Genomic DNA, 24,686 nt, shown 5'->3' with positions numbered 1-24,686 from the left:
TGGTCTACTCCGTAACTGTGATTCTCCCAGGAAGCACCAGAGCAGGAGGGGGGCACAGAGCATAACCTTCCCCCAAAGCAGAAAGATACCAAATAGATAGATGTCGGAGACTTCATTACTTCTTCACTTAAACCATCGGGCTCAAAGTTTTTCTAACACAGAAACTAAATAAAAAAAGATTTGCTATTTCTGAGATACTATAACAGATGTTAATGGTCTTACAAATGGCCAAAATATACCAAAACTATGGGCAATGAACATTATTGCGTGTACCAAGAACAAACACGCTTGATTTTGATCGCTCCAAAACAGATAGAAAGCTTTAGCTTAAATTTAGGCACTTGTCCTACATGAAGGACAACAGAGGTACCCAGACACTCCTTTGTACTCATGATGCAGAATCAGGCTTTGGGAAACAGAAGTTGTACTTGAAGTACCAAGTTTATAGATTCTAACCTTTTATCTCTAAGGTAGACTTTGGAAACTTGTCATTGCAGAAACAAGGATTACACATCTATATGTAAATATGTCTTTTCACAGCCTAGAACTCTCTTTTAAGGAATACGGAAAACCCTGTATTAGATTTCTTTCCACCTGGCACAACTGATGCCTGACTTCTTGACTTGTTGCCATAAGGGATGATCCTACAAAAACTGAAACCAATTTAGTTATTTTGATGCAAGTCTGGGCATTTGCTTCAGAATAAGAGTCATTTAATGCAGTTACTGTTACAGCCCAGCACACACCAATATAAGCCTTTTGGTCCTCATATATATAAAAAAAAAATATTACACACATGCACTTGAAACAGGGCCAAATAGAGACTCCTTAACTTTCCTGAGATATTTATCTCAGCATTACAAAATTCAAGCTTTGTGAGCAAGAAATCTACTGGAGCTTAGTTTCTACATGTTTGTGTCTTACACAGCCTAACCTACTCTTTCTCCCAGTACTTCAAACCCTCATGTCCCCTATACAGACAAATGACTAATTCAATTACCTTGTGTGCTGACAGGCCAGCTGGTTGCTGCTTCTTGGCATGGGTAGAGAGGGTAAGTTATAAATGTCTTTCCCTCATTGTCTTCTTCCTCTGCCCAGTCAATAATTTCCACAAAACTTAGGAACCTCACACCCCTTTGTCAAATCTGGCTGAAAGGAGCTAACAAGTTCAGAAGTTGCAGAGTGACAGACAGACTGTACGGGTGTATAAGCCTTGTTCTCTTTGGAAAATAAACTGGGGGGGAGGGGAGTAAGCAAACTTGCAAGGGAGGTTTACAGGATGTATGTATTAAATGTGCTCCAACTCCAACAGTATTGACCCAGCTTAACCCAATCTAAATCGGAGCTGCCACAGTCCCACCACACCCACAGGCATTCAGTGTTATCCCTTCCCTCATACCAGCACTTGTGCCAAAAATCAACCTGGGGGGAAAAAAAAAGAAAAGCAGTTAGCGTCTGGCGCAGGCAGCTCCGGAGCCAGCTCACTGCCTTGTCACATGGACACCGCTACCACGTAAAAGGAACGCGCAGGATTGTGGCAGACGCAGCTGCCATGGTGCTACACGTTTGGTACTTCACAGTATACAGGATCCAGTCCTAAAAGCACGTAATACTGGACATAAAGCTCAGAACCTCTTTAGAACCATATCCAGTAACGTGCTGATGTTATAAAGAAGCACATACGCACTAATGTAGTTATTATTTTGAGAAGAACAAAAACAAGGAAAAACAAATCATGTGATAGCTCTGAGGTTGACAGTTTCAGCTGCATTCTGGACAAGATTTTATTTTTTTCAAGTAAGTGTCTAACCTTGTCTTGTTCCTAAAACTGTAGCCAAACCTATAGCCTCAAGTAAAAAAAAATAGCACTATAAGCAAACACAGGAATATTTAAACACAGACATCACCCAGTCCAGATTTCCTTTTGGGTAGACCATTGTCCTAAAGAAAATGAAAGGGCCCATCTATTCTGTAACCTTCATGCAGAATTCCAAACCCACAGAATAAACCACTGGCAGCCCCACTGGTGACTGGGGAGAGATCAGGAGGGAGAAGGTAAAACAGAAGTAGCATAGTGTAGCCAGAGTGGCTAATTTAGATGGAGGGAGGTGTGAACAGCAGAACATAAGGCAAAACATCTTGGGAAGTATATCCTGATGACATCTTATCTTGGCTGTACAACACAGGGAGTCTGGGGGAGAAAAATTTTTTTTCTGCAGTCATTTATGATCTCCCTTCCACACCAATCAGAATACAGGTACACAATCATTGTTTTTCAATGTATAATATAGATAGCATGATTCTGCATTCATTGGATATATTCATACTACATATACAAAATATATTAAAATAAGAATCGCTTCACAGTATAAAACATAGATTTGTATGATTTTTAAACCCTTACGAGGAACCTTTGATGGAGGATTTTTATAAAACCATTTTTTCCTGGTAATCTATTTATTAATAACAGGAGTCACAACTTGATTTTTACCCAGTGGTGAAAATGTAACAGCTGTTACACAGCTGCAAAACACTGTCTACTTATGCAGCGTTAAATAATAAATAAAGCTCAAGATCTAGTACACGTTTTACTAAGCAATCTACTTTAATGATATGAAACAACAAGAAGTTCCAAAGATTAACTACGTGCTACATTACCAACTCTGTTCCGTGATATTTGTACTTATAACTACTGTGCTCTAATATGAAGGAGGAAACAAATTAATAATAACAAAGAATAATTTTCATTTAATCACAGCTGCACATTACCTAATAACAATTTTTTTAAACAAATTTAAATCTGAGTTTAATAGAAACCCTTTCCTAATAACTTACGCTGCTGCTTTTGTACAGCCTTTTTTAAGATGACCTACATTGCTTGGGAATAAAGGTGAAAAAAGTCACCACTGTCTTGTGTGGTATAGTCTAACCCTAGTACATTGGCTTATAATTTAGTAGCATTATTCATCATCCTTTACAGTAACAGCCCTGCACAAAGCGATCAAAGTCACAGGTAAAACTGGCATGAGCTTCCAGAGATAGTGGATCAGACCTTGCAACTTCTGAGATAGGAATAGGAACTGCACTAGAGACACCCCAAATGTAGATATAAAAAAACGGTAACAAAAGACCCTAACGCTGTTGACACATTTTGGGGCAAGTCAGACCTAGCACAACTGACCTTCAAAAATGGAAGGAAAAAGCTAGCGGTGATCCATATGGAACAGTAATTTCAACAAACGGTGGAACTTGATTTTGTTACAATTTTATCACCACTGAGTGGTAAAAAAAAAAAAGGTTAATGTAGAGTTCCACAAAACGTCCGAGTAATACAAACAAATTATAGCCTCATATTTTAACAGAAAAAGTTTCTGCTTGTATCTTTAGCAAATAAATAACATACAAACAGTTTGAGACAGGTTGTCCAATGTAAAACTGAATAATCACAGCGTTTAATCCACAAGCACACCTTTCCGGATGCCTTTCAGAAATCATATTTTCATCCATTTAAAAGAAAAAGAAAACTGCGGGGTTGAAAAAATTCTATATTCTGCATATGGAACACTGATGATGAAAATCCTCGGTGCATGTCATTGAGAGGAGGAAGTTCTTCTCGTTGGGTTTTTTTTTTTTTGTTTTTGTTTTTTTTTAAATGTCAGTATACCAGAGAAGTCATTTTAATTATATAATTACCGAAGATTTTGGAAGGTTTACACAAGACCCATAATTGGGCATAAGACATCACATCCTCTGGTTATATACACAGCAATCTGGTCTGGGTAACATTCTTTGCTCTGACCAATGTGTGCGAGGGGGGGCGGGGGAAGGAAGGGGAGGGAGGGGAGGGGGGAGGAATGGAGAATTAAAAATACTTCCTCAGATTAAATTTTCTTTACTTCATTTGCTTAAAATGTTTTGATTGCATAAAACGCACTAAAATATTTATCACGATGCGTCTCCGTAGTTAAAATACCTTGTTCTCGATGTGATATCCTAGATACTCAAACAAAAGACATTCGGATGACAATGAAGGCTTTTTTTTTTATTTTAAAAAGACATTTGTACATCTAAAACTGCACCACGGATCAGTCTCCTTTATCATACCAGAGTTGTGACAGCCAATGCATAAAAAATTAAAATCCAATCCACCAGATAAGACATGCAAAATGTCTCCTCCAATCCCACCCCCATCTCGCCTTCAAAAAAAAAAAAAAAAAAACCAGCCCTGCACATACGGAGCACACGCACACTCGCACCCCCGAGAGCCATCGCCGGGGCGACGGTGCCAGGGCCCAGGGCCCGCCACCCCCTCGCCCCCACCCCCGCACCCCAGCGCTCCCGACCCCGCTCCGGGCTCCACGAGGGGAGGAATCCCCCCTCGCCGCTTCCCCATCCCCTCAAACAATGGTGCTTTCCCCCATTAGCTCCAAATTGTCAACATTTTTACGCTAGGCCCCGGCCCCACCGCGGCGGGCGGACCCGCCGGGCAGGGCTGAGGCGCGGGGGGCCGGAGCCCCCCGTTCCGTTCCGGCCGGCTCGGGGCCGCCGGGCGCCGCGGCGGGGGCGGGCGGGGGCGGTGTGGCTGAGGTAAATAAATGGCCGATCGGCCGCGGCCCGCGCCCCCCCGCCGGGCGCTGTAACCGAAGGCCGGGCGCCGAACTGCGCAGCAAACATTGCGCGGCGCGGCGGGCCGCGGAGGCTCGGCGAGACCCGGGCCGCCGCCCCCGGACACCATTTCGCCGACGGCGGCGGGGAAGGTGTCGGCGCAAGTTGCCCGGCACCACCGCCCCCCCCACCCCGCCCCGCAGCCCCCCGGGCGCCGCTCCCCCCGCGCCCCGCCGCTTCCCGCGTCACCTCTCCCCTCCGCCGGCCCGGGGGCCCAGCCCGCCGCTCGCCGCGGGGAGGCACCGGCCCTCCCGGGCGAAGGCGGCTCGCCGCCCCGCAGCCCCCGGGGACGGGGCGGGGGGGTTCGGGGGGGGGGGGGCCGTTCGCCCCGTTCCGTCCCGAGGGGCCGGCGGCGATCGGCTCCCCCCCTCCCCGGCGGGCGTGGGAGCGCGGCCGGGGAAGGGGCCGAGCCCCCGCCTCCCTCCCTCCCGCTCGGCGGCAGGGCCCAGCGGCCCCGAGTCGGGGCAGAGCCCAAGCCAAACAAAGCGCGGCCTGAGCGGGAGCCAAGGGTGAAGCAGCCTGGGCTTTTCCTGCCGGTGCCCGGCCGGGCGCGGCGGGGCCCAGCGCCGCCGGCGAACCCCGCGCAGGCCCCCGCTCGGCGCGGCGGCGCCTGGCTTACCCCGATCCCCGGCGGCGGCGGCGGCGTTGTTCCTCTCCTGCTGCTGCTGCACCGGGCGCGGCCTGGACACTCGCCTGGGTCTCCTGTTGGCGGCTCGGACCGAGTTCATTTGCCGACTCGTGTGGGTGGCGGGAGGGGAGGGGGGGAAATCCTCCGGCAACCGGTGCCTCGTCGGGGAGGGGGGGAAGGAGGGAGCCCCGGGGCGGCCGCCTCGCAGCAGCGGGCAGCAGGGAAGGGGGGGGGGGGTCTCCAGGCGCGGGTCCCGCCGCCGCTGCCGCCTCCTCGCCGGCTCGCTGGAGAGGCAGAGGAGCCGCCGGCCGCTGGCTCTCCCGAGCGCTGGCTGTGGGGGACGTTCGCGCCGCGGCCCCCTCCCGGCCCCCCCGAAAATCCCTCTCTTAAAGGAGCCCCGCGGTCCTGCCCGTCTCAAGCCCGTCGCTGCTCCGTGGCAGGAGGAGCCATTGACACTGCCAGAGACACACACTCGCGGGGAGGCGGCCGCTGGCGGCCGCGCTCCGCCAATCGCCGCCTCCCACACAGCCGGCCGGCGGCGGCGCGGCCAATCACCGCGCCGCTTCTATGGGGCGCGGGGTGGGGAGGGGCGGGCGAGCGGCGCGGCGCGGGGTGGGGTGGCGGAGCGGGATATAAGGGTCGGGGCGGCGGGCGCAGGGGGGTGGCGGCCGCCCGGGGGCCGGGCCGAGCGGCGATGGCGGGGCCGAGGCGCAGGCCCGGCAGCGGCGGGCGCCGCCGCGGCGTGAGGAGGGGGCGCGGGAGCCGGGCCTGGTAGGGCCGCCTTGCGCCGCCCCGTCCCGCCGGACCCGCCTGAGGCCGGTGGGTCAGGGAAGGGGCGGGCCGGCGGGAGCGGGCTCTGTGAGGGCAGCCCGGGTGCCCGTCAGCGGCCGGCCCGCATCACGGGTGCCGCCGGGACCTCCGCGGAGCCTGCCGGCGGGCAGCCGGGGGGGAGCGCCGCAGGAGAGGGAGCCGGGAGGCGGCCCGGCGCCCGCAGCCCTCCGCCGAGGCCGTGCGCGGCGGGGGAGGCGGGCGGCGGCTGGCGAGGGCGCCCGGTTGTGTGTACGGTGTGCCCTGGTAACCCTGCCCTGGCGGCGGGCCTGGCCCGGGGTGCCCGCTCGGCTCGGCTTCCATGTCCTGGCTGCCTGCTTCCTCACCCCCGTTAGCAACTCCCTCACTCGGGGAACGCTTGTCGTCCCTGGCGAGTGGGCACCCTCGCGTTTGCACTGCCTTTTGCTCATGCACCAATATGCTGTTTGCCTGGGGCTGGCGTTTTAGGCAGTGTGTGAGGCTTCTGCTTTATTATATTTGCCATATTGGTGCTCAGCCGGTAGCCTGAGAACAGGAAAAAAAAAAATTATTGAAGTTAGTTGTGCTTTTTTTCCTTTTCAGAAATCACTTAATAAAATGGATGGCAAAATCCAAGCAGTAAGGAAGATACCTTCTCTTTGCAGGGTCGCTCAGGAGTCTTCTAATGCTGCAAAGGTGGGTTTGTGCGTAGTCCTACTTAAACTGAGCACTTGGAGCCTGCAGAACCAGGGCCCATGTCTGTGTCTGAAAAGCAGAAGTGTGTTATCTGGTATAAAATGTAAATAAATGGTTGTAATTAAAAACACATTAGGCAGGAGCTTGTTCAAAGCTGACAAATGAAGGTATAATGTAACTTCGGGAAGTGACAGCTTTAAAAAAAAAAAAAGCTTTAAAAACGTTTATACTTGTGCTTCTAAAGTAAATGACAGTGAAATTGTACTTTTTAAGTTCGTATTGGATGAGAAATCTTACAGTAGCTGTTAAAGAGCACTTCTTAGACTTGGCATTTTGTTACCATGAGGAATGGCTGGACAAACAGTTGGAGGATTGTTTTCCGTGCCTGAGAAAAGTAATTCTTGCCACCTTCTCTAATAGTAGGGGAAGAAACACTAAAGTTAAGCTCTTGTGGAAAGAACTTCCTAGGGAAAGAGAATTAATGCTACTCTGTTTGGGGCCAGTTGCTGTCACAACAATTGCCAGGCTAGTGTACTAAACATTCTGTAGAGCTACACAGTTACATGTACATATCATAAAAATATTTTTTCTTCTGATAGCATCATTGTGGAACTGTGCTTTAACTCTTGAATGGGAAGAATGACCATATCCAAGAACAGTGCTGAATTTACTGTGACATGGTTACAGATTTTTTACATCATGGAAAATCTATAATCTTTAAAATGTAGTATTTTAATAGTTTAACTGCATTTCTGTTCAACTGCTCTAGTTGTTCTCTCTTCACCAAGATCTAGCAGATGAATTCTTAGTGTTGCAAGGTTACCTGAAATTGCTCAATACTGGTATATTCCAAACTTTTAGTACTCTGTCTAAATGTTTGAAAACCTGTTCAAGGGTCAAGATGGATGACGAACTAGTTTTCACCTAAAGCATGTAAGAATCTAAAGCTTCTGATAGTAGAATAAAACTTTATTGAAAACTTGAATCAGCAGGCTCTAGACTTTTTAAGAAAGTCTTGAACTTGAACTAGTTTGAAACACAATGATCTCTTGGCCTAAAAACCACTTTTTGTAATCGGCTTCTTAAGGTGGTAGCTTATGTTAAGGACATAGTGGTGGGAGTCTGGCAAAACTTAGTGTAAATGGGAAGAATGTGAGTGTGTGTATAAGCAGTTCCAATATGTAGTCTCACTGACTTAGCCAAAATGTATTGAGGGCAACCTATAGAAGGTTATGTGGAAGTTTGTGAAAAATGCTCTGAGTTGATACGATGAGAACTTCATATGCTGAGTAAGACAAACTTGATGAGGTTACTAAATAAATTACTGGTGCAAAAAGTGATACCTGTAAGCATTTGTTGGTAGCTTTCAAGGCATGGAGTAGAAAAATAGTTAAAAGTGCTCTCATCTAATATTGGCTGCGCTTTAGAAGGCCAGACACTAGAAAGCCTGAAAACTCATCAAAACAGTTTTGACTAGAACTCTATATCTCTTCTCATAACAAAATTAAATCTATCCTATCTGATTTGTGACAACTGGGACTTGATCACTATAATTTCAGTTTTGTAGGTCAATCTTTAAAATGTTATACTTAGCCATCCTGTGCCTCCGTTGCTGCTGTATAGCCTCTGAGAAGAAAAACACTGTTCTGTGATGAAAATGAGACTGAAAGTCCAAACTAATATTAAGGCTTCATTGTGTTGACCACTGTGGAGGTGCTTTAAGCCATCTTGTATTCCTAATGTGGCTGCAATTTATACTGCCAAGATAGTTTTGCCTTTGTCAAGACAGCTTTTTCTTTATTTAAATTGGGAAGAGAAGGAATGGAAAGTGGAACTAAACTATATTGTGATTTTTCTTTTGCATAATTGTCTACAATATAAATGCTTGCTAGACTGGTTGTGTTGGCCACAGATCACCTCTTGGTGACCCACGAACAACTTCACATTATGAACAGAAAGGCATAAGACCTGGGTGAAGAGTTTACTTGGACCATTTACAGCATAAGCAATTTAGGCAGAGTTGTCAAGTGCTAGCTCATCATATGAGACTATCTTCTAAGCTGCTCTGAATTTCAAATGTATTATGTGTTTAAACGTTAATGATATTTAGTTCTCTGTATGTACATGAAGAGTTGGCTGCTGCTTTGAAGAGATCACCTTCCTGCATGGAGGAAGGGATGCCACAGAGTGCTTAGTGATAATAACAGTAACTTGTTAATTATGTGTTAACACAGAATAGAGCTTTGTAGCTAATGAGGCAGCTTCTTAGAGAGGTGCAAGTTGTAGCGAAGGAAATACTGATATAGGGCTTCCTGTTTGTTTGTGAGGGTGATGTCCAGAGACAGAAGAGTGACTTTGATTCCCCTGACTTCTTCTAAAGTGAAGATGACAGTTAAAACAACTTGAAGATCTGATCAAGGTAATGGAACAGTATTCCTTTTCTAGAATCTCAGTAGAGAATAGATGAGAGACTAGAGATGGTGGAGCCACAGAATAAGCAGGATTGGGAAATGGGTGTGGGGCAGCGTAAACTGTTAAGTCAGCAAAGCTGATTCAGGCCAGGGCAATCTGCAGGAATCGCCACTATTTTATGCCCTTTAATGTGTACATCTACTAGCAACCTGAAAAGCCTTGCTTCAGAGACTGTTAGAAATGCTTTGAATGTGGGACAGATTCATGAAAGTTGTTATGATCCTTCCTTGCCCTGAGGATGTGAGTATTGCTTTAACAGTTGATCAAAACAAGTCTAGGATAATAGATTTCAATGAGTGGTGATCTGTGGATTAGAACTAAGGGGTTCACAAAAGATAAGTAAGAACAGACTTCAACTTGTATATGATGGCCTAAAGCTCTATTTAAAAGTTGTTCAGAAACTGCAAATTGGAAAAAAAAACCACTGAATTGCTGGCTTGCAATTAACTGGAAAATGCACAATATTCTCACTAGCTTTTGCTTCCTAATATATGTGAGAACACAAGAAATATTTTGAGAGCAGTGTTGCAGTTTGTTGCACAAAGCCCACCGCAGAGCCTTTAGCTACAGCTCGTGGGTTTGAACAAGAAATATAAGTCAGTTTTTATCATGCTTTTTAATCGGTTCAAACGGCTTTGCAAAGGAGCCATGTGTCTATCCCTCTCCTTACAGATGAAAGTGAAGCAAAAAGGGCTGAAATGACTTGCCCAGGAGCATTTGCAGGCTATTAACAGGGCCAGGAATAGAACCCAGGGTACAGAAGTCCTTATCTAAGGCTTTCTCCACAGTGTCACATTACTGCTTTCAGAAGCATAGGACTTTTGCCTATTATTTCTAACCATCTCATAAGCTGTTAATATATCCCTGGACTAAAAATACTGCATTGAAGATTTGGGACTGACCCAGTGACTACTGACTTTAAATTCTTTAAACCTAGAGGGTTGTTTCTTATAAGCTTGGAAGAAGTGAGCCTTTTGGAAATAGTTAGTGATACCTAGAGCTTGTTGAACCTGCTTGCTCTGTGGCTCAAATATATTAATGCCATTTTGTTGCGATTTCTCTGACCCTCAGTTCTTAGTTGTGTTTTACATCCCATCTAATGCAGCTAAATCTTCCCACTCTTAGAGAGAAAGACTTAAATCTACCTTCCATTTACCTGGAATCCATGTCTCCTGAAACATAGCTTGATGTTAGCTGACCTTAGTGGGTTGCTTTCTGGGTGAATGTCTGTGGCTGGGATGTTTTCTGTTGCAGAAACCAGGTTGGTACAGCAGGAAGAATAAAGACCTCGGTGTGGGGAAATGTGTGGGTTTTTTTCTTATAAGCTTACATGACTGCTGCAGCATGTTTATCTAACATGTTAATTTTGATTCTGCCCTAACAAAGCTCTCTGGAAGCCTGAAGAGTACTTTGGTTCTCATTAATTTTTTTAATAAAAGTAACTACTGAAAAAAGTCCTGGAGGGATTGTGTCTTGAGTTTTAAAGCATTACTGGCTGTCCTGGTAGAAACTTTATAACTAGATAGATATATACAAATCACCTGCCTTTTGGATTTTTTTGGGGGAGTATTTTCAGGGGAGGGAGAGGGAGTATGAAGCTCTTTCCATCTGAGGGATGTCAGCTGATGGGGAAAAAGCACCTAGTTCTGTATTGTTGGGTCACTAACAAGGCAGGAGAGGCATGGGGTGCGGGTGTGATCCTGTGGGCTGCTGCCACAGAGCTCTGGGTGCTGGCCTCTGGCAAGGCTGTTGGCACTTGTGAGTCAGAAGCAGGCTTGCAGCGGGGCTGGGTACCATGCTTGCACGTACAGCTTGATGTGCTGTATGTGGGAGCATGTGGGAAATGGGCTCAATAGCCACCTCTGTCAATGAAATTTTGAGGAAAATGATATGTTCAATCCCTGCTATAAATCAGGAGTGTAAGAGGTCTGGAGCTCGGAGTGAAAGGAGCAACAGCTTATACTAGAGATGAAGCCTGAATGAGAATTTTAAGGTAGCGTTGGGGCAGAGATGTCACTGTGCAGATCAGCCTACAGTCAATGACAGGAATTTACGTTGAGGAGGGAGAGTGGATGACATCTGTTGCATGTGAAGGTGGAACTGTCTCAAGCATCCAGTCTACATCTTCAGCCTTGTTTTCCCAGTGACACTCACTGCCTTCCACTGAAGTCCCCAAGCTTGGTCTTCTGGACTGTATTGAGTTTGGATGTTTCAGATAGTCTGAACTGATACAAAGCTTCATTGCTAAAATTAATTAAAATACATTGGGTATAAATCACATAATTTTATGAGTGGCCTGTCAAAACAGCATGATTGTCCTGAATGATCTGTCTAGACTCTTGATATAATACTGAGATAGGTATTTTGACTTGGTTGTCATTTATTCAAGGTTTGCTTCTCACTACTCCTTTTCAAACATGCATGTACAGAGAGAAAAAAGCATGGGCTACACCTTACACTTGCAGTTCCTTTCCAGTCTGTGGCTCAGATTTAAGATATTTCCCTAGATCTTGCTGTTAGTTTCTAGTTCCAAATTTGTTTTGGGCTCAATTCTTATTTCTTGGAATCTACTTTTGGTTTTGCTCATTGCATCAGCAACGTGTCCGTATGACAAGTTCTGTCTTTAGAGCTGGGGTTTCCTGCCCCCAAATATGGCCAGTATGTCTGTTGTTTGTTACCTTGGAGAACATACAGCCTGAACAAATCTTTCAATGTAGTGAATTGAGTCAGGCCCCAAATGAGAAAGGTTTACAAGAAATAACTCCAATACTACCAACTGAAAAAAATCAATCATTTAATACCGAGAGGCTGGAGTTGTCTGAGGGCCTGCCTCCAGATTTAGGCCTACCAAAGGAAAAAAATGGCTTCTTTAGGGAAGTTTTTGCTGGTTTGGGGGATAGTTCTTCCCCCCAAAAACCTCTCAGTGGGATTCTGAGCTCCCCATTTTTACAAAGCACTCGTGCTCCCTGATGTTTATCCAAGACAGGCCTAGAGTGGCAGGAGCAGTTAAGGACACTTTGCTTCATCTTCATTATGAGCAGCTCAATCTGAAATGAGCACCAGAAATCCCAGTCTTCATTTTCAATGTGTCGAACTGTTGGTGGCATTGTGGAGCATTCGAAGGGTGCTCCTTAAATGGGATTCGGTATCTCCATATGGAGGAGGGTCAGCAGTGAGATGTGATACTTCTTTCAGTCCTGGAGACGAGAAACTGAAAGTGTCTGTAGTCTCCCCATCAGCATGTGCATACGTGTGGTACAACTGCCTTCACTTCAAATCTTGAGAGCAGGTGGGTCTGAGTGCTATTGCTATTATCTGACAATTTTATCCTCCCAACAACTGATTTTGTTTACTGGTGGGAACAAGTTCTTTATGCTAAAAAGGGAGAATATGAGGAATGTTACAGTTTTTCACTTTACTGCCTGGTAAACCAATGTCATTTTAAATATCTTGCTCCAAAATTGTATCCTTTTCTACAGAGTTCTTTAAATATAGAAAGGTTGTGAAATTAATTCCCATGAACCTACCCAGGGAAAAAAACAAACAACTGTGTAGCACGTCGTATGTGTACATCTTGCCAGTTTGCTCCCTCTCTAGGTTGGGCAGCTAGAAGAGAGGAGTCTAGGTCCTTTTTCTTGATCTCGCAGTCTCAGTTGGATCTCTTAGTCATGGCTTATCTGGTGAGTGGGGGGAAAAGGTCTAGTTATCCTTGTGACTGAAAGATATTTCCTTAGAAAGGGTTTTTGGATGTCCTGAAGAGCATTTTGCAGTTAGGGTCTAAACTGTCATTGCCATTAAGAAGCAATCCTGCTCTTCACAGGCATCTTTTTGCTGCCTGTACCCTGTCTCCTGTTCTGTCAACTAGCATTTATGTAGCACAGTTAGGCAGATCAAGGAGGTAATCCGACTGAAAACTAATCCAGCTGAAAGCGCAGCTATTTTTCAGGCACATGTGCAAGTGTTAACACAGAGAAGTGTTGGGAAAGGGTGGCCCGTGTGTGGTGAAGGAAGCTTGCATACAGATTGGCTTACTGTGATCCTGGAAGTGAGCCTTTAGCCCTTCCCTGGGCCTTCAGGTGAAAGTCACCTTTAATTAGATATGTTTTACTGGAATGCTTTCAGACATAGCTGCTCTGCTGTAGGATCTGTTTGGACTGCTGATGAAGCACCACATTATGTTTCTTGATTGAGCTATCCATTTAAGCAGGTGGCAGCATGTACTTAAAAGATGACCAACTTGGGATCACACAGTGAGTATAGGCATTAAGCTATGTAATGATTTTAAGTAGTTTACTTCTCTCCATTGCCACGTGGTGGTGATGTTGGTTGTTGCCTTCAAGGAGCTCTGGACTTCCACTGCTGAGGGTAAGCGGCACGTAAGTTGGCAAGGAGTATCTTACAGGTCAATGCCTACAATGACTTCTTTCAGCGCTCCATGTTTTTTCCAGTTATCCACAGCGGGGACATTTGTGCTCCTATTTGTATTCCATTCTACATGTAAACATTTCTATACCTCAGCAGGGTCAGCTAATCAACAGCAGAAAGTATTTTGCTAAGGATAACTTTGACAAAATACATTTTCAGGGTAGCATGCTACAGGTAACTCCATTTGAATCCTCGCTCAGCTGTCACCCTAAGTTATTCTAGATTTAGGTTTTCCTATCCCATCTTTACCACATCAGTCAAAGGCTTGGTTGTGATCTTTTTGTCTTCTCAATGACCCTGCTTCTCTGGTGAGATCTGAACTCTGTCCTCTTGTCCTCAGTGGGTCAGCTCTCCCCTTCTCCGAACATACCATTCTTGATGCCTTTCACTATGGTGTTGCTGGTTGAAGCACAGTCCTTTAATCTCTGTCCATCTTGAGACTCCAGGAATTTGAGTAAAGGCTGTTCTGTGTGGAATATTGATTTGTTTCAGGGTGACAGTCTTTATATTGAGTCTTGAATGCTTATTTGCCACTAACTAGCTAATCTGGAGATGATGGGTATTTATGCTTGCCAAGGTGAGTGGTGGAGCAGTAGGTCGCATCCCTGGAAGGCTCAAGGATTTTGCAGTTGAAGGGAACTGAGTGCTTGCGTTGCTTCCTTAGCAGAGTGTGTGGTATATGCCCTATAGGTGTGTATTCTCTAGCCTTGACTATATGTCAAGCATGACTCTATGTTCAGCATGTGAACATAAATACCAAAAGATATGTGACCTTTTCCTTATGCAAAGGACATAAAAACAAGAATTCACTCAAATTAACTGGTAAAGAATAACCATGCTGCATATAGAAAATGCTCTCCTCTCTCTGTTGCCTATAACTAATGTCTTGGGATCTCATTGGTTTTATGCTGACAAGCAGAGATGGAGAAGAGATGATCCGTTCAGAAGAATGCATGTGGAAGTGAGATCAATAGCACTGTAAAATCCTCTCCACTGACTATTGGTGATGAGCATCAGTGTGATCCAGGCCTTGAAGAAATTTATATAGTATAGGTAAATGCATATCCACTGTAAGGACAGCTTACAAAACAACTGGTTTAAATATGTTAAATAAAGTCTGTTTTTCCTCCACTTGTCTGTGTCCAGTACTACAAACTCAGATTTACTGAGTCACTGAAAGTCTTGCATCTTCTCGTTCCCCAGCTTAAGTTTTTATGGTTTTCTTCACAGCAAAGCAGAAGAGGAAAATGGAAAATCAAGATTATCATGTATTTTTCAAGTCTCAGCTAAGATGAGAAGGAAAACTTGAGTGAGACAAGACTAGTCTAAAATTTTAGAGAATTTTCCTATTAGGAATGGGATAAAGGGAAGTGATGTGTCTGTGCTGTTTTGTGTATAGAGGTTATTGACAGTCACTGCAAGTGCACGTTTGAGATAGGTAGACTAGCTGTTGCTCTAGAAGTTTATAGATGTTCAACCTTTATTGTTTGTTTTGTAATCTTAATTTCTTAACAGCTGATCTTTGTCTTCCTTTTTTATCAAAGTGGTGATCTTATTAGTGTGTGATTAAATGGGTTACTTTGTCTTGTAATGTTGCTTGGCAAAACCAGGCATATTTTGCTGCAAGTTGGTTTTTTTTAGATTTACATCTGGGTAGATAGCATTACTTCTGTGAACCACTTTCAGTATAGAGTAGCATACTATTTTTTCACAACAAAAAAAATGGAGTCGGGCATTTTACTTCATTTTTTTTTTCAGTGATGCAGAAAACAACTGAGGAGAAGGAAAAGCATCAAATCAAATTTTCTTTGTATAAACTCTGTTTCAACATAACATTAGTCGCAGTAGTCAATGTTGGGCTGGGCTGTGGCAGCCCAGTGCTGGGATTTTGCATAGCTCTGAACGTGTTTGGGTGGGTAGGGGAGGTCCAGCTATCACAGTCATCGAGTTTCCACAGCCCGCATGAGCGTCTTGACAGCTAACTACGTTCTGTTGCAAGACACTGTGTTGGACTATGTATACATAGTATTTCCATACTCAACCTGCAAGGTGTGGGAGAAAGAAGGTAGCAGTCTGATTTATGAGTCAGATTTTTTGGAGGTGTGGAAGAGCAGTCAGTGAAGGAACATAAAAAGATGAAGATTGGGAAATGGAATGTTTGGTTTTAATTAGAATCATCCTGTTCATCACTCGTATTGTGAGATAAAAGGGGAAAAGTATCCATTACTGTAGCGTACTCAAAAAGGAAATATTTATATTACAATTAGTGAGCAATTCTAATTGACCTGCCAAATATAATTGAATTGAAATACAGACCTTATTCCAACAATATTTCCCTTATTGTAGTGTATGAGAGATATACAACGGGCGTTACATTTATCCCTGATCTGTCTGCAATCTAATGACTTTTGCCTCAAATTCGTACTACTATTGATTCAGTATTAAACTTAGCAATTATCTCTATCAGCCAAAAATTAATAAAGCCCAATCAATAAACCTTTCTCTGATGAACACAAGCCTTCTTGTGCCTCTCCCCTTAAAAAGGTAAAAAGACAGCACTCGTATTGTGGCCTGGAAGAGCGGCTGTTGTAAACCAGAGAAGGAAGTTGATCGATGACTTTGAGAGCTCAGAGCTGAAGGTCCTTCTGGTTTTGGGGGGACTTTGTTCTTGCCAAGGAGGAACCAGCTGCTGAACTTCTCTGCTCGTCTTCTCCTAGGTGTGGCTCTGTGACAAGACGAGAGAGGTGTGTGCTACCCGTGACCGCAGCTAGTCGTGTAGAGTCACCTATGCTCTCATCTCCCTCCCAGCCCTGCGAACCAACTGAAGTGACTGATGCTGTTACTTCGCGTGTTGCTGTAAATTAGATTAGAATCTGCTGCTTCTGGATTTGTTTAATTAGCTGGCAGTATCTTTAAAATACTTTCTAGAGTGTTTGGACTGTGATGTGAAACATGCATCATGTTTAAGGCTTAAACCTTACTAAATGAAGTGAAACAATCTGAGATCCTTTCCCATGTCAAGGGGAAAAGTTTGAGGGGTTTAAATTCGGATCGTTCTACGCTTTAAAACCTAATAAATATCAGGATAAGTGGGTTCAAGTAACCCTTTCACCCTCCAATTGATACAGAAGACTTTTCTCGCTTTACATGAATGTCTCTATGTAGACTGTAGCTTCCTCTGAACCAAATTTTTTTTTGCTTCTGACTAAAAACATGCAAAGAGATGTTCCAGGGTAAGTACTTTGAATTACTATCAAGCTGCCAGATGTCTTACCTAAAAATAGTGGTAGAGAAAAGAAAAATCTTAATTGATTGCTTTCCTTTTCTAAAACACACAGGAAGGCAGTTTTGACATTATTCCATTCAGGTCATCAAATTCATATAAGCTATTGTACTACAATGTGATACATATGTTTTAGAAGAATGAAAAGTGCAGGAAGCTTGAATGATGCGTGAACATAAATTTACTCATCTTTTATATAATGCCTTCTTGAGGTGCTGACGTTTTCAGTGCATTAATTGTTCATAATGAATACTCTTGCATAAAACATTTCAAAGATAATTTTCAGAGGCCAAAGGATGACTAAAAAGTTATTCACTAAAGAGCAGTCAATAATCTGTATCCAAAAGGAGGCTTACGGGATGTGAAATAAACTGATGTAACAGGCAAGAAGTATGCTTAGATGAAAGAATCTGCCTTTTTACAGGTTCGATACCCCAAAACAGAAGCCACGGAAGCAGTGTTGGCTGGTACAGAGGCAAAATCATTATGTTCCAATCATGTGCCATTGAAGGAAAGGGAAGAAAAAAAAAAAAACAGCTTTGGGCAAAATATCCATACTTCGTGTAGCAGAAGTCCAAGAGGTAGTCACCTCTGCTGCAGGTAATACGTGATCACTTTTTGTGCTATATACTTCAGGATGGATAATACTAATCAGTGAAGATAAGGTATGTTTAAAGAATATATCTAAAAATAAGGAAAATAAATTACTCGATCTATCAGACTGCTTCCAGGCAGTAGATTTTAAACAAGTTGTCAAATATTTCTTGGCTGTTACAGCCTTGCATAAGAGCTTTTCCTGGTTCATAAATAAAATTAATGTGAAATCAATAATGGTATTTAAAAATTCACCAAACATTTCCCATCCAGAGAAAGTCTCACTTTCAGAGTGCCACTAATGCAACAGGCAGAGTGGGAAAAACACACAGACTTGACCTTAACGGTAAACCAAAGAGAGCGCAGATGGAAAGTGCAGTGCAGAAAGATGCTTTCAGAAGCAACCAGGAGGAAGACCTGCCTGCTCCCCCGCAGGAGCAAACCTCTAAACAGAGCCACCGTGGGTATCAGCTTGCAAAAGTCCTTTGCTCGAAGATGTAGCCTAGATGCTACGCAGACTTCCAGCTGAAGGATACAAACTGGCAAAAAAATTCACATAATGGTGAAAACGCCAACAGAAACACAGTAAAATAAGTTTCCTATAGCATATTACAACCATATGACCTGCCGGACTTCAGGCAATGAAGAGGAAAGGTTTGCTACTTCAGGTTGCTTCGTTCTACTATACCAGAAAAATGGAGATCATTGTGGAAATGGGAAGAAACAAGCCATATAATTAGATTTGTATGTTAGTTTATATTTTCAATAGAAGCACAAAGAGGAGTGATACAGTACATGGTGGTCTTGGGGCTGTATATGCATTTAGGCTACTCTGCTGAAGAAGACGCGTTGTAGTTACAAGTTGTATGAGTTAATACAACTGTAATGAGTCGCAGTTGCCATGTTTGATCTGTGAAAATAAATGGGATTTGTCAGTATCCCCTCTCCTCCCCCTTCCTCCCCCAAGCAATGTAGAACTGGTTTCCAACCCCTTGCACAGGGCTGTTCAGAAACAGGAGAAGGCAGCAGCAGAAGAGGAAGCCTGTAGGGCTGGGGTGCGGTGGTCTTTCCTGGAAGGCTGATCTCCTGAGCCGCCGCACCCAAGAGCGAGGTTCGGAGTGTTTGCTCACTGTTGTCATCTCCAGACACCCGTGCCCACGCTCTCTCAGTGGCATTCAAACAGATTTTAAAATATGCTTATTTTATTACTCATGGTGATTTCTAGTTTTGGGAGTTCATGTGTCTCACACTTCCCCAAGCTTTTTCTCTGTACTTAGGAGTTAGAAATTCATTTTTCTTTTTAGGTTAAAATTCAGATTCACGTGGAAGCACTTGACTCCAAAAGCTGCGGCTTCAACCAACAGATAGGAGATTCGTGATAAAATTGGCAGAATTGTACTGCTCTAAGCACTTTCGGAGACATATGCTGCTTTTCCTACTCCTGGAAGTAGTCCCACAGATGTCTCATGATTATTCACTTGAGTCATGGTTGCAGAACTGAGTTTTTGGTGTTTTGGATTCCCAGATTCCTACACTGCATATTTACGGTGTTTAAAGTGCAAATTCTAATAGAAGACCTGCCTGTTTTAAAACAGAGGGTATGTTTTTACCAAAACCCAATGTTTTGAACTTAAACTAAATTGCCTCTTGACTTACAACAATATTTGGTCAAAAATGAGACCTCTCCAAGGACAAAGAGACAAAAAATCTAAAAATAACCTGGACGTGGCACGCTGCTGCGGAAAGTTTTGTTTTTCTTCTTCTGGTGGTTCTCAGCAGCGATATTATTGTGGTATTAGTCACTAGGTGGTGCTCTCCTACATGGTCTTTGCATCCCTCTTTCCAGGGTAGTGAGTGGCCTAGGCTGTACGTTTTCAGCCGGAGTTTATTTTGGAAGGAAAGCATGGGAGTTATAAAGCTAGACAGCAACATCTCTCGCCCGTTTGGACTGGAGTGAATTTTTAGAGTAAAATTGCTCTAGGGAACCTGGGTATTATTTTTTTTGGCTGAGATTCCTGAAATGAGAGATTGCCTGTGTGCCATTTGTGACCATCTCTGCTCCCAGGTTAATGTACTCTGTAAGAAATGTGGTAGTGCTAAGCCTGTACTTACAAGCAGTTTAACTCTGTGCTGCAAGGCTTTAATATCTAATGTATCAACACAATAATAGCTTTTTTCCCCAGGTGTGCTTTTACTGCTAAACAACTGAATTTATTATATTTATTTGTATATGCTGTACTATGAACAGATGTTAGGCAATCTGAGAAAACTCAGTTTTCTTTCGTTTGCTTTGTCTTTTTAAAATTGCATTTCAGATTCATTCCATCAGGCTTTTTTTTTAATAGAAAAGTAAACAAATTCTGTCTGCGACAGTCCTTTACAGGGTTCAAAATCTTAGATAGGTCCTGATAAGAGAGATTTAAAGATTCATTGAATGCTAGAGATGGTCTGAAAATGGTAAACATTTCTCAGTGCTTTCTCTAAATTTTCCACAAAGCTTCTGGAACATTTGAATTAACTGACTCTAAGACAGTTCAGTTTTCAGGCAGGGAAAGTTGTTTTCTTTTTCCTCACTTGTAGTATTTTTACGAGAAGTGAGGACAAGATCAAGCAGATGGAAGGAAAAAAAACCTTGAAGGAATTGCAACATCAGAATCTTAAAACTGCATTATTGGTTTGAGAAATGAAGACATTAATTGTGTAACTTCTGTGTCTAAACTTCAGGAAGTTTTAAAAGTGCCATTTTAGTTTTTAAAAATGCTGCATTTATTCAAAGAGGGCTGAGAATGAAAAATATTGATAAGCTCTACTAAGCGTTTTCATATGGAATCTATTTTCAGCCACATACCAGAAAACGTCTTTGTTATTTTTTTGAATGAGACCCTAATCTTGGAATGACTTTTCATTTGTCAGAGCCTTTTAAGTTTGCTATTGTGTTTCCAGTCAGATCCCTTCCACTCACTTCTTTTTTCCTGTGTCAGCCTCTTGCAAACTCGCCATAGGGCAAAGTTCGCAGTTATTTTCCACAGGCAAAAGGATTTCCCCTCTCAGGGGTGCACTTGGGCTTTACGCAGTGGAAGCCGAGCACAAATTAATGCCAGCTCTAATTGTTTGTGATAAAGTTTCTTGTGGTATATTATATTTAATAGCGAAACCTACGATTTGCGATTTAACTTGTTAGCAATTCAGAGGCCTTTGTTTCTTACTCTGTTTAGTCAGATGAAATGGCTTAGTGGTTTTTTTGCATCACCAGCATTGGCATTTGTCTCAGTGTTGGTGTTTTTATTAAACGTTGTGTTGGTGTTTTTACTAAGCTTCCCACGTCAACAATAATTTAATAATGTTAAAATACTGCTTTCCAGAAAAAAAAGTAAGTTCTAGTATCTGCAGTTGAGAAGTTGGAAAACATGAGTGCAGTGTGCCAAAAAAAAACCCAAAGAAAAATAATTGACTCCTCTTAAAATTTCACGATTTTTCCGGGTTTTAGGGTTAACAATATTGTAGCATTTAGATTCTCTGAAATATATCTATTTTAACTTTTCCCAGGGTGTTCAAGTTTATTTCCATGTATTTTACAGGCAAGAAACAGCTGAAATTCTCTCAAGGGATTAAAAAAAAAAGCACAAAACCTGTCTGTCCTCCCCTGATTCCCTATTAGAGATTTTATAACCCTTGGTAGCAACAAGGATTTGCGTTCATATCCTTGATCGAAATTTCCACCTCCCCATCCTTCTGCAGTGAGGATGCGCCAGTTGTCAGCCCGGCTGCCGTCTCCCGGCCTCCCGCAGCTGAGCGGAGCTTTTAATTGGTCTTGGAAAGCGCTTTGCCATCCCTTCAGACGAAAGGCTGGTGTTGGGACTGTAGTTCCTCTGATCAAACATGCTTTTGTATTTCTCACCGGACGTTCGTTGCCTTCAGCGGGAGCTGAGGAGACCAACAGTTGTTTGCCTATGTCAAATAACTTGCTACAACAAGAAAGAAGCAAGGATGCATGGGTCAAAAAGAGACAAAACTATTCTGGTTAACCTTACCATGGGCTCAGATTGGTCAGTAACGTTCTACCAGGTACCAGTGTAAAAATTTAATCAATCAGGTTGTTTAGCTAACCTGTGCTACCTATTAGATGCCAATAAACATCTGCATCACATAAAGAAAGCACGGGCAAGAAATCTGGGGATTTTGTGCAGGTTTTGTCTTGAAAGAGCCAGCCTTGTCAGAGTCGGGTCTCTGGAAAAGTATCACCAAGGCACCAGTGCAAATCAGCCAGGGTTCGAGAGGCTGCTGCTAGCACAGGCTGGCGCTGGCAACCATCCAGCCCGGCACCTCGTTTTGCTTTTCCTTCTGACATTGAGATGTGACCTTTGGCTGATTCCCTTCCCATCTCTCCGCGCTCTGGTCTCCTCCTATCTGTTGACTGCTTTGTCTTTTTAGAGTTGAGCTCCCGGGCAGGGCGAGGCTGCAAGCTCCATCTCGTTAGGTGTTTGCAAAGTACGTAGCACAATAGGACTGATCTTGGTTAAGATCTCTAGGCACTACTGTGCTACCAGTAATTGTTATTATTAATAACAAAAACAACTAGTCATAATAGAGTGTGGAAAGGGGAATAGCTTGGCATTTTTAATGCCAAGTTTAAAGAGCAAAAGCTCTATTTGTGTTATTACCTGTCATCCTCTAGAGAACTATAAGCATCTCCCTGAATAGGGATCCAGTTTCTGCCCTTACCCTGTATAACCTCATTGGTTTCAAAACAAGATTTAATGTCATTAGAGCAAATTGGCACAAAATCAAGGGATTTTGTCCAAGGAATTCAGGTTGCCTTTACTTATTTTTGTAAGCTCGTGGCATCGGAAGGATCAGTGAGAAACTTACCCCTACCGGCCCTTCTTCCCAGCTCTCTCAGGTCTGGCCTGTATCACCAGTCCTTTTGCCTATGCTGCTTTCCATTCCGCTAAGCGGTGAACATCTGTTGAACATCTTAGCATCCTTCAGGGTATTTTACACTCCTCTTGCTCCGTCTCATCCAGGCACGAGGGATAATTGTGTGGTCTGGTCATTATATAGGAACTTGGTCAGCCCTCCTCATGTTCTCAAGATTAGTTATAGCTTAATAATCCTCTCTGGTGTTGCTGTGGGTTAATGATCATAACTCATCCATGGACTAGTGTATATGGCTAGCATTTAGTTTTATGCATTCCTCTTCTGCAACGTTTTTCTTTCCTGCAGCTTTGTATGAGATCACCTACTTCCATGATAGATTGCATCTGGAAATCCAGAATTAGTGATTTAGACTATCTTACTATTGTTGTCTTTGCTTGCGCTTTAGAAATCACTTTGCACTTTGAAATTTCTGCATTTCAAGAAAAGGAAGAAAATTCCCTCCAATATGGAACTGCTTAGATTTCTTTGGTACCTTTTTAGCCTATCAGTCAGTGCTTTGTTCCCTGGTAGGTACAACTCCTCTCTAAATGTCTCTCTAAAATCCATCAGGGTACCTCCTAAAGGAATGTGGAGTCAATATGGCTTACAAATTGTTTTAAATGATTTGTTTATCAGATAGCCCGTGCGTAGTTCATTCTCCTTTGCAAAATGCAATCAGCTGTTTTGCAGCAATCCTGGTAAGCTACAGTTAGAATCTTTTGTTTTTCCAGAGAAGGATCTGAACCCTGACCCCACCACCGCTTTGAAGTCTTCCCTGATAGACAAAGATGAAGTTTGAGGTATCAAAACGTCCTGGGAGGGATGTGACCCTGAAGTGAATGAGGACCCGACGGGGTGTGCTTGTTGCACAGGGCTAGAGATGGGAAAAAGTGTGACTCTGCGTGGAAGTGTGGCTGCTCTGGAGCCCCTAAAATTGCAAAATGTAGCTGAAAGCTGGAGAGAAGCCAGGAGGCTGTGCTGGGCAGTGTACGATTTCCCAGTGTCGTTGCAGGGGATTAGGAAACATGCTTTAATGGGGAAAGGGGTTTTTATCTTTGGAAATTGATGCCCACATGGATCTAAAAGAGAATGAGTTGAAGATCTTCACGATGGTATTTTGCTTCCAGGAAAGACAGTGGCCTTGATAAGCAGTAAAGAAACAAGACTTACTGCGATCTGCAAGGAAACTCTTTCAGCGGAAGAAATAGAAAGTACGGAAAGGCAAATTAAAGGATGTGGTATAAGAGAGGAATAATTCAGATCACACAGCAGATAAGGGTGTTCCCAAAGTACAAGATACTCCTTTAGGAACATCCCCACATAAAAAGGAAGTGTTGGATGCCTTAACTGAACTAAATCAATCATCATGACGTGACGCGTCTGTGGGCATTTAACCTCCTTGCTGTAGCACCTCTGTAACTGCATTCTCCTGTCGTATAGATGTGTTCCAGACGAAAAAGTCGAAGACATAAACATTTCATCTTTATTGAAGAGTAGGCTGAATGAAAGATGTTCAAAACAACCCTGGGATTTTTTTCAGAGGGCCAGAATTCGTGAGATAATGTCAGATGTAAAGAAAAATTCTGAAATTTGCAATGAGAATATTTCAGGTGCAGTGTTTCCTTCTGAACCCGAGGGAAAGACAGAGGAATGATACCAGCTGATTCCTTGTCATAGATCAGCTGTCAGAATGAGCAGATAATACTTACTTAATGGCACCCAAAATAGAGATCCTCCAGATCAATCTGCACAGCCCCTGTAAAAATAACCAAGGAAGAAATAATTTTGGAGTATTTAAGCATTTGAGAGGTATACAGTGACAAAATGCAAGATAAGAGAAAGCTTTCAGATTAACTAGTACGGAACAGTTATTTTGCCTTTTCTCTGATCGTTTTCCTTCCACTCTCCTGCCTCTTCCTTTCACTTTTTTTCTAATACGTACACCAAGAGCTCTGCTTCCAGTGACCCAATTCAGACAGAGGCTGAGCAGATATCTGAGGGAGCAGCCTTTGGGAAATCAAGTAGGAACGTATAGGTAGAACTAGAAATGAGTGGCACAGGCTGACCGTGCCTGTATAACTGAAAGGGTTCACTTATCAGTTCCACAGATGCAGCATGGCAACAGGGATGTGACATACTGCGTATTTAGGGGGATGTGCCAGAAATTGTGAGGTGCAGATCAAGTCTTGTGAAAGAAAATCAGACCAATTGGAATCTTGT

At 43.5% G+C, this 24,686-nt stretch overlaps 1 protein-coding gene across 2 annotated transcripts in view; it reads right to left on the bottom strand.

Moving 5' to 3' along the window:
- The window catches only part of FBXO11 (F-box protein 11), a 79,495-nt gene extending 73,733 nt beyond the window's left edge, over positions 1 to 5,762 (bottom strand). For both annotated transcript variants that reach the window (XM_082306093.1, XM_082306094.1), the window contains exon 1: positions 5,285 to 5,762. In XM_082306093.1, the coding sequence (XP_082162219.1) occupies positions 5,285 to 5,393 (109 nt within the window). In that variant the 5' untranslated portion in view covers positions 5,394 to 5,762. The remainder of the gene's footprint in view (positions 1 to 5,284) is intronic.
- Between the last annotated feature and the right edge of the window lie 18,924 nt (positions 5,763 to 24,686).

This window comes from Platalea leucorodia, assembly GCF_965183815.1.
Source record: "Platalea leucorodia genome assembly, chromosome: 3".
In the NCBI taxonomy this organism is placed as follows: domain Eukaryota; kingdom Metazoa; phylum Chordata; class Aves; order Pelecaniformes; family Threskiornithidae; genus Platalea; species Platalea leucorodia.
Note: the sequence above shows the minus strand (reverse complement) of the source record. Positions and strands in the feature narration are given on the sequence as shown.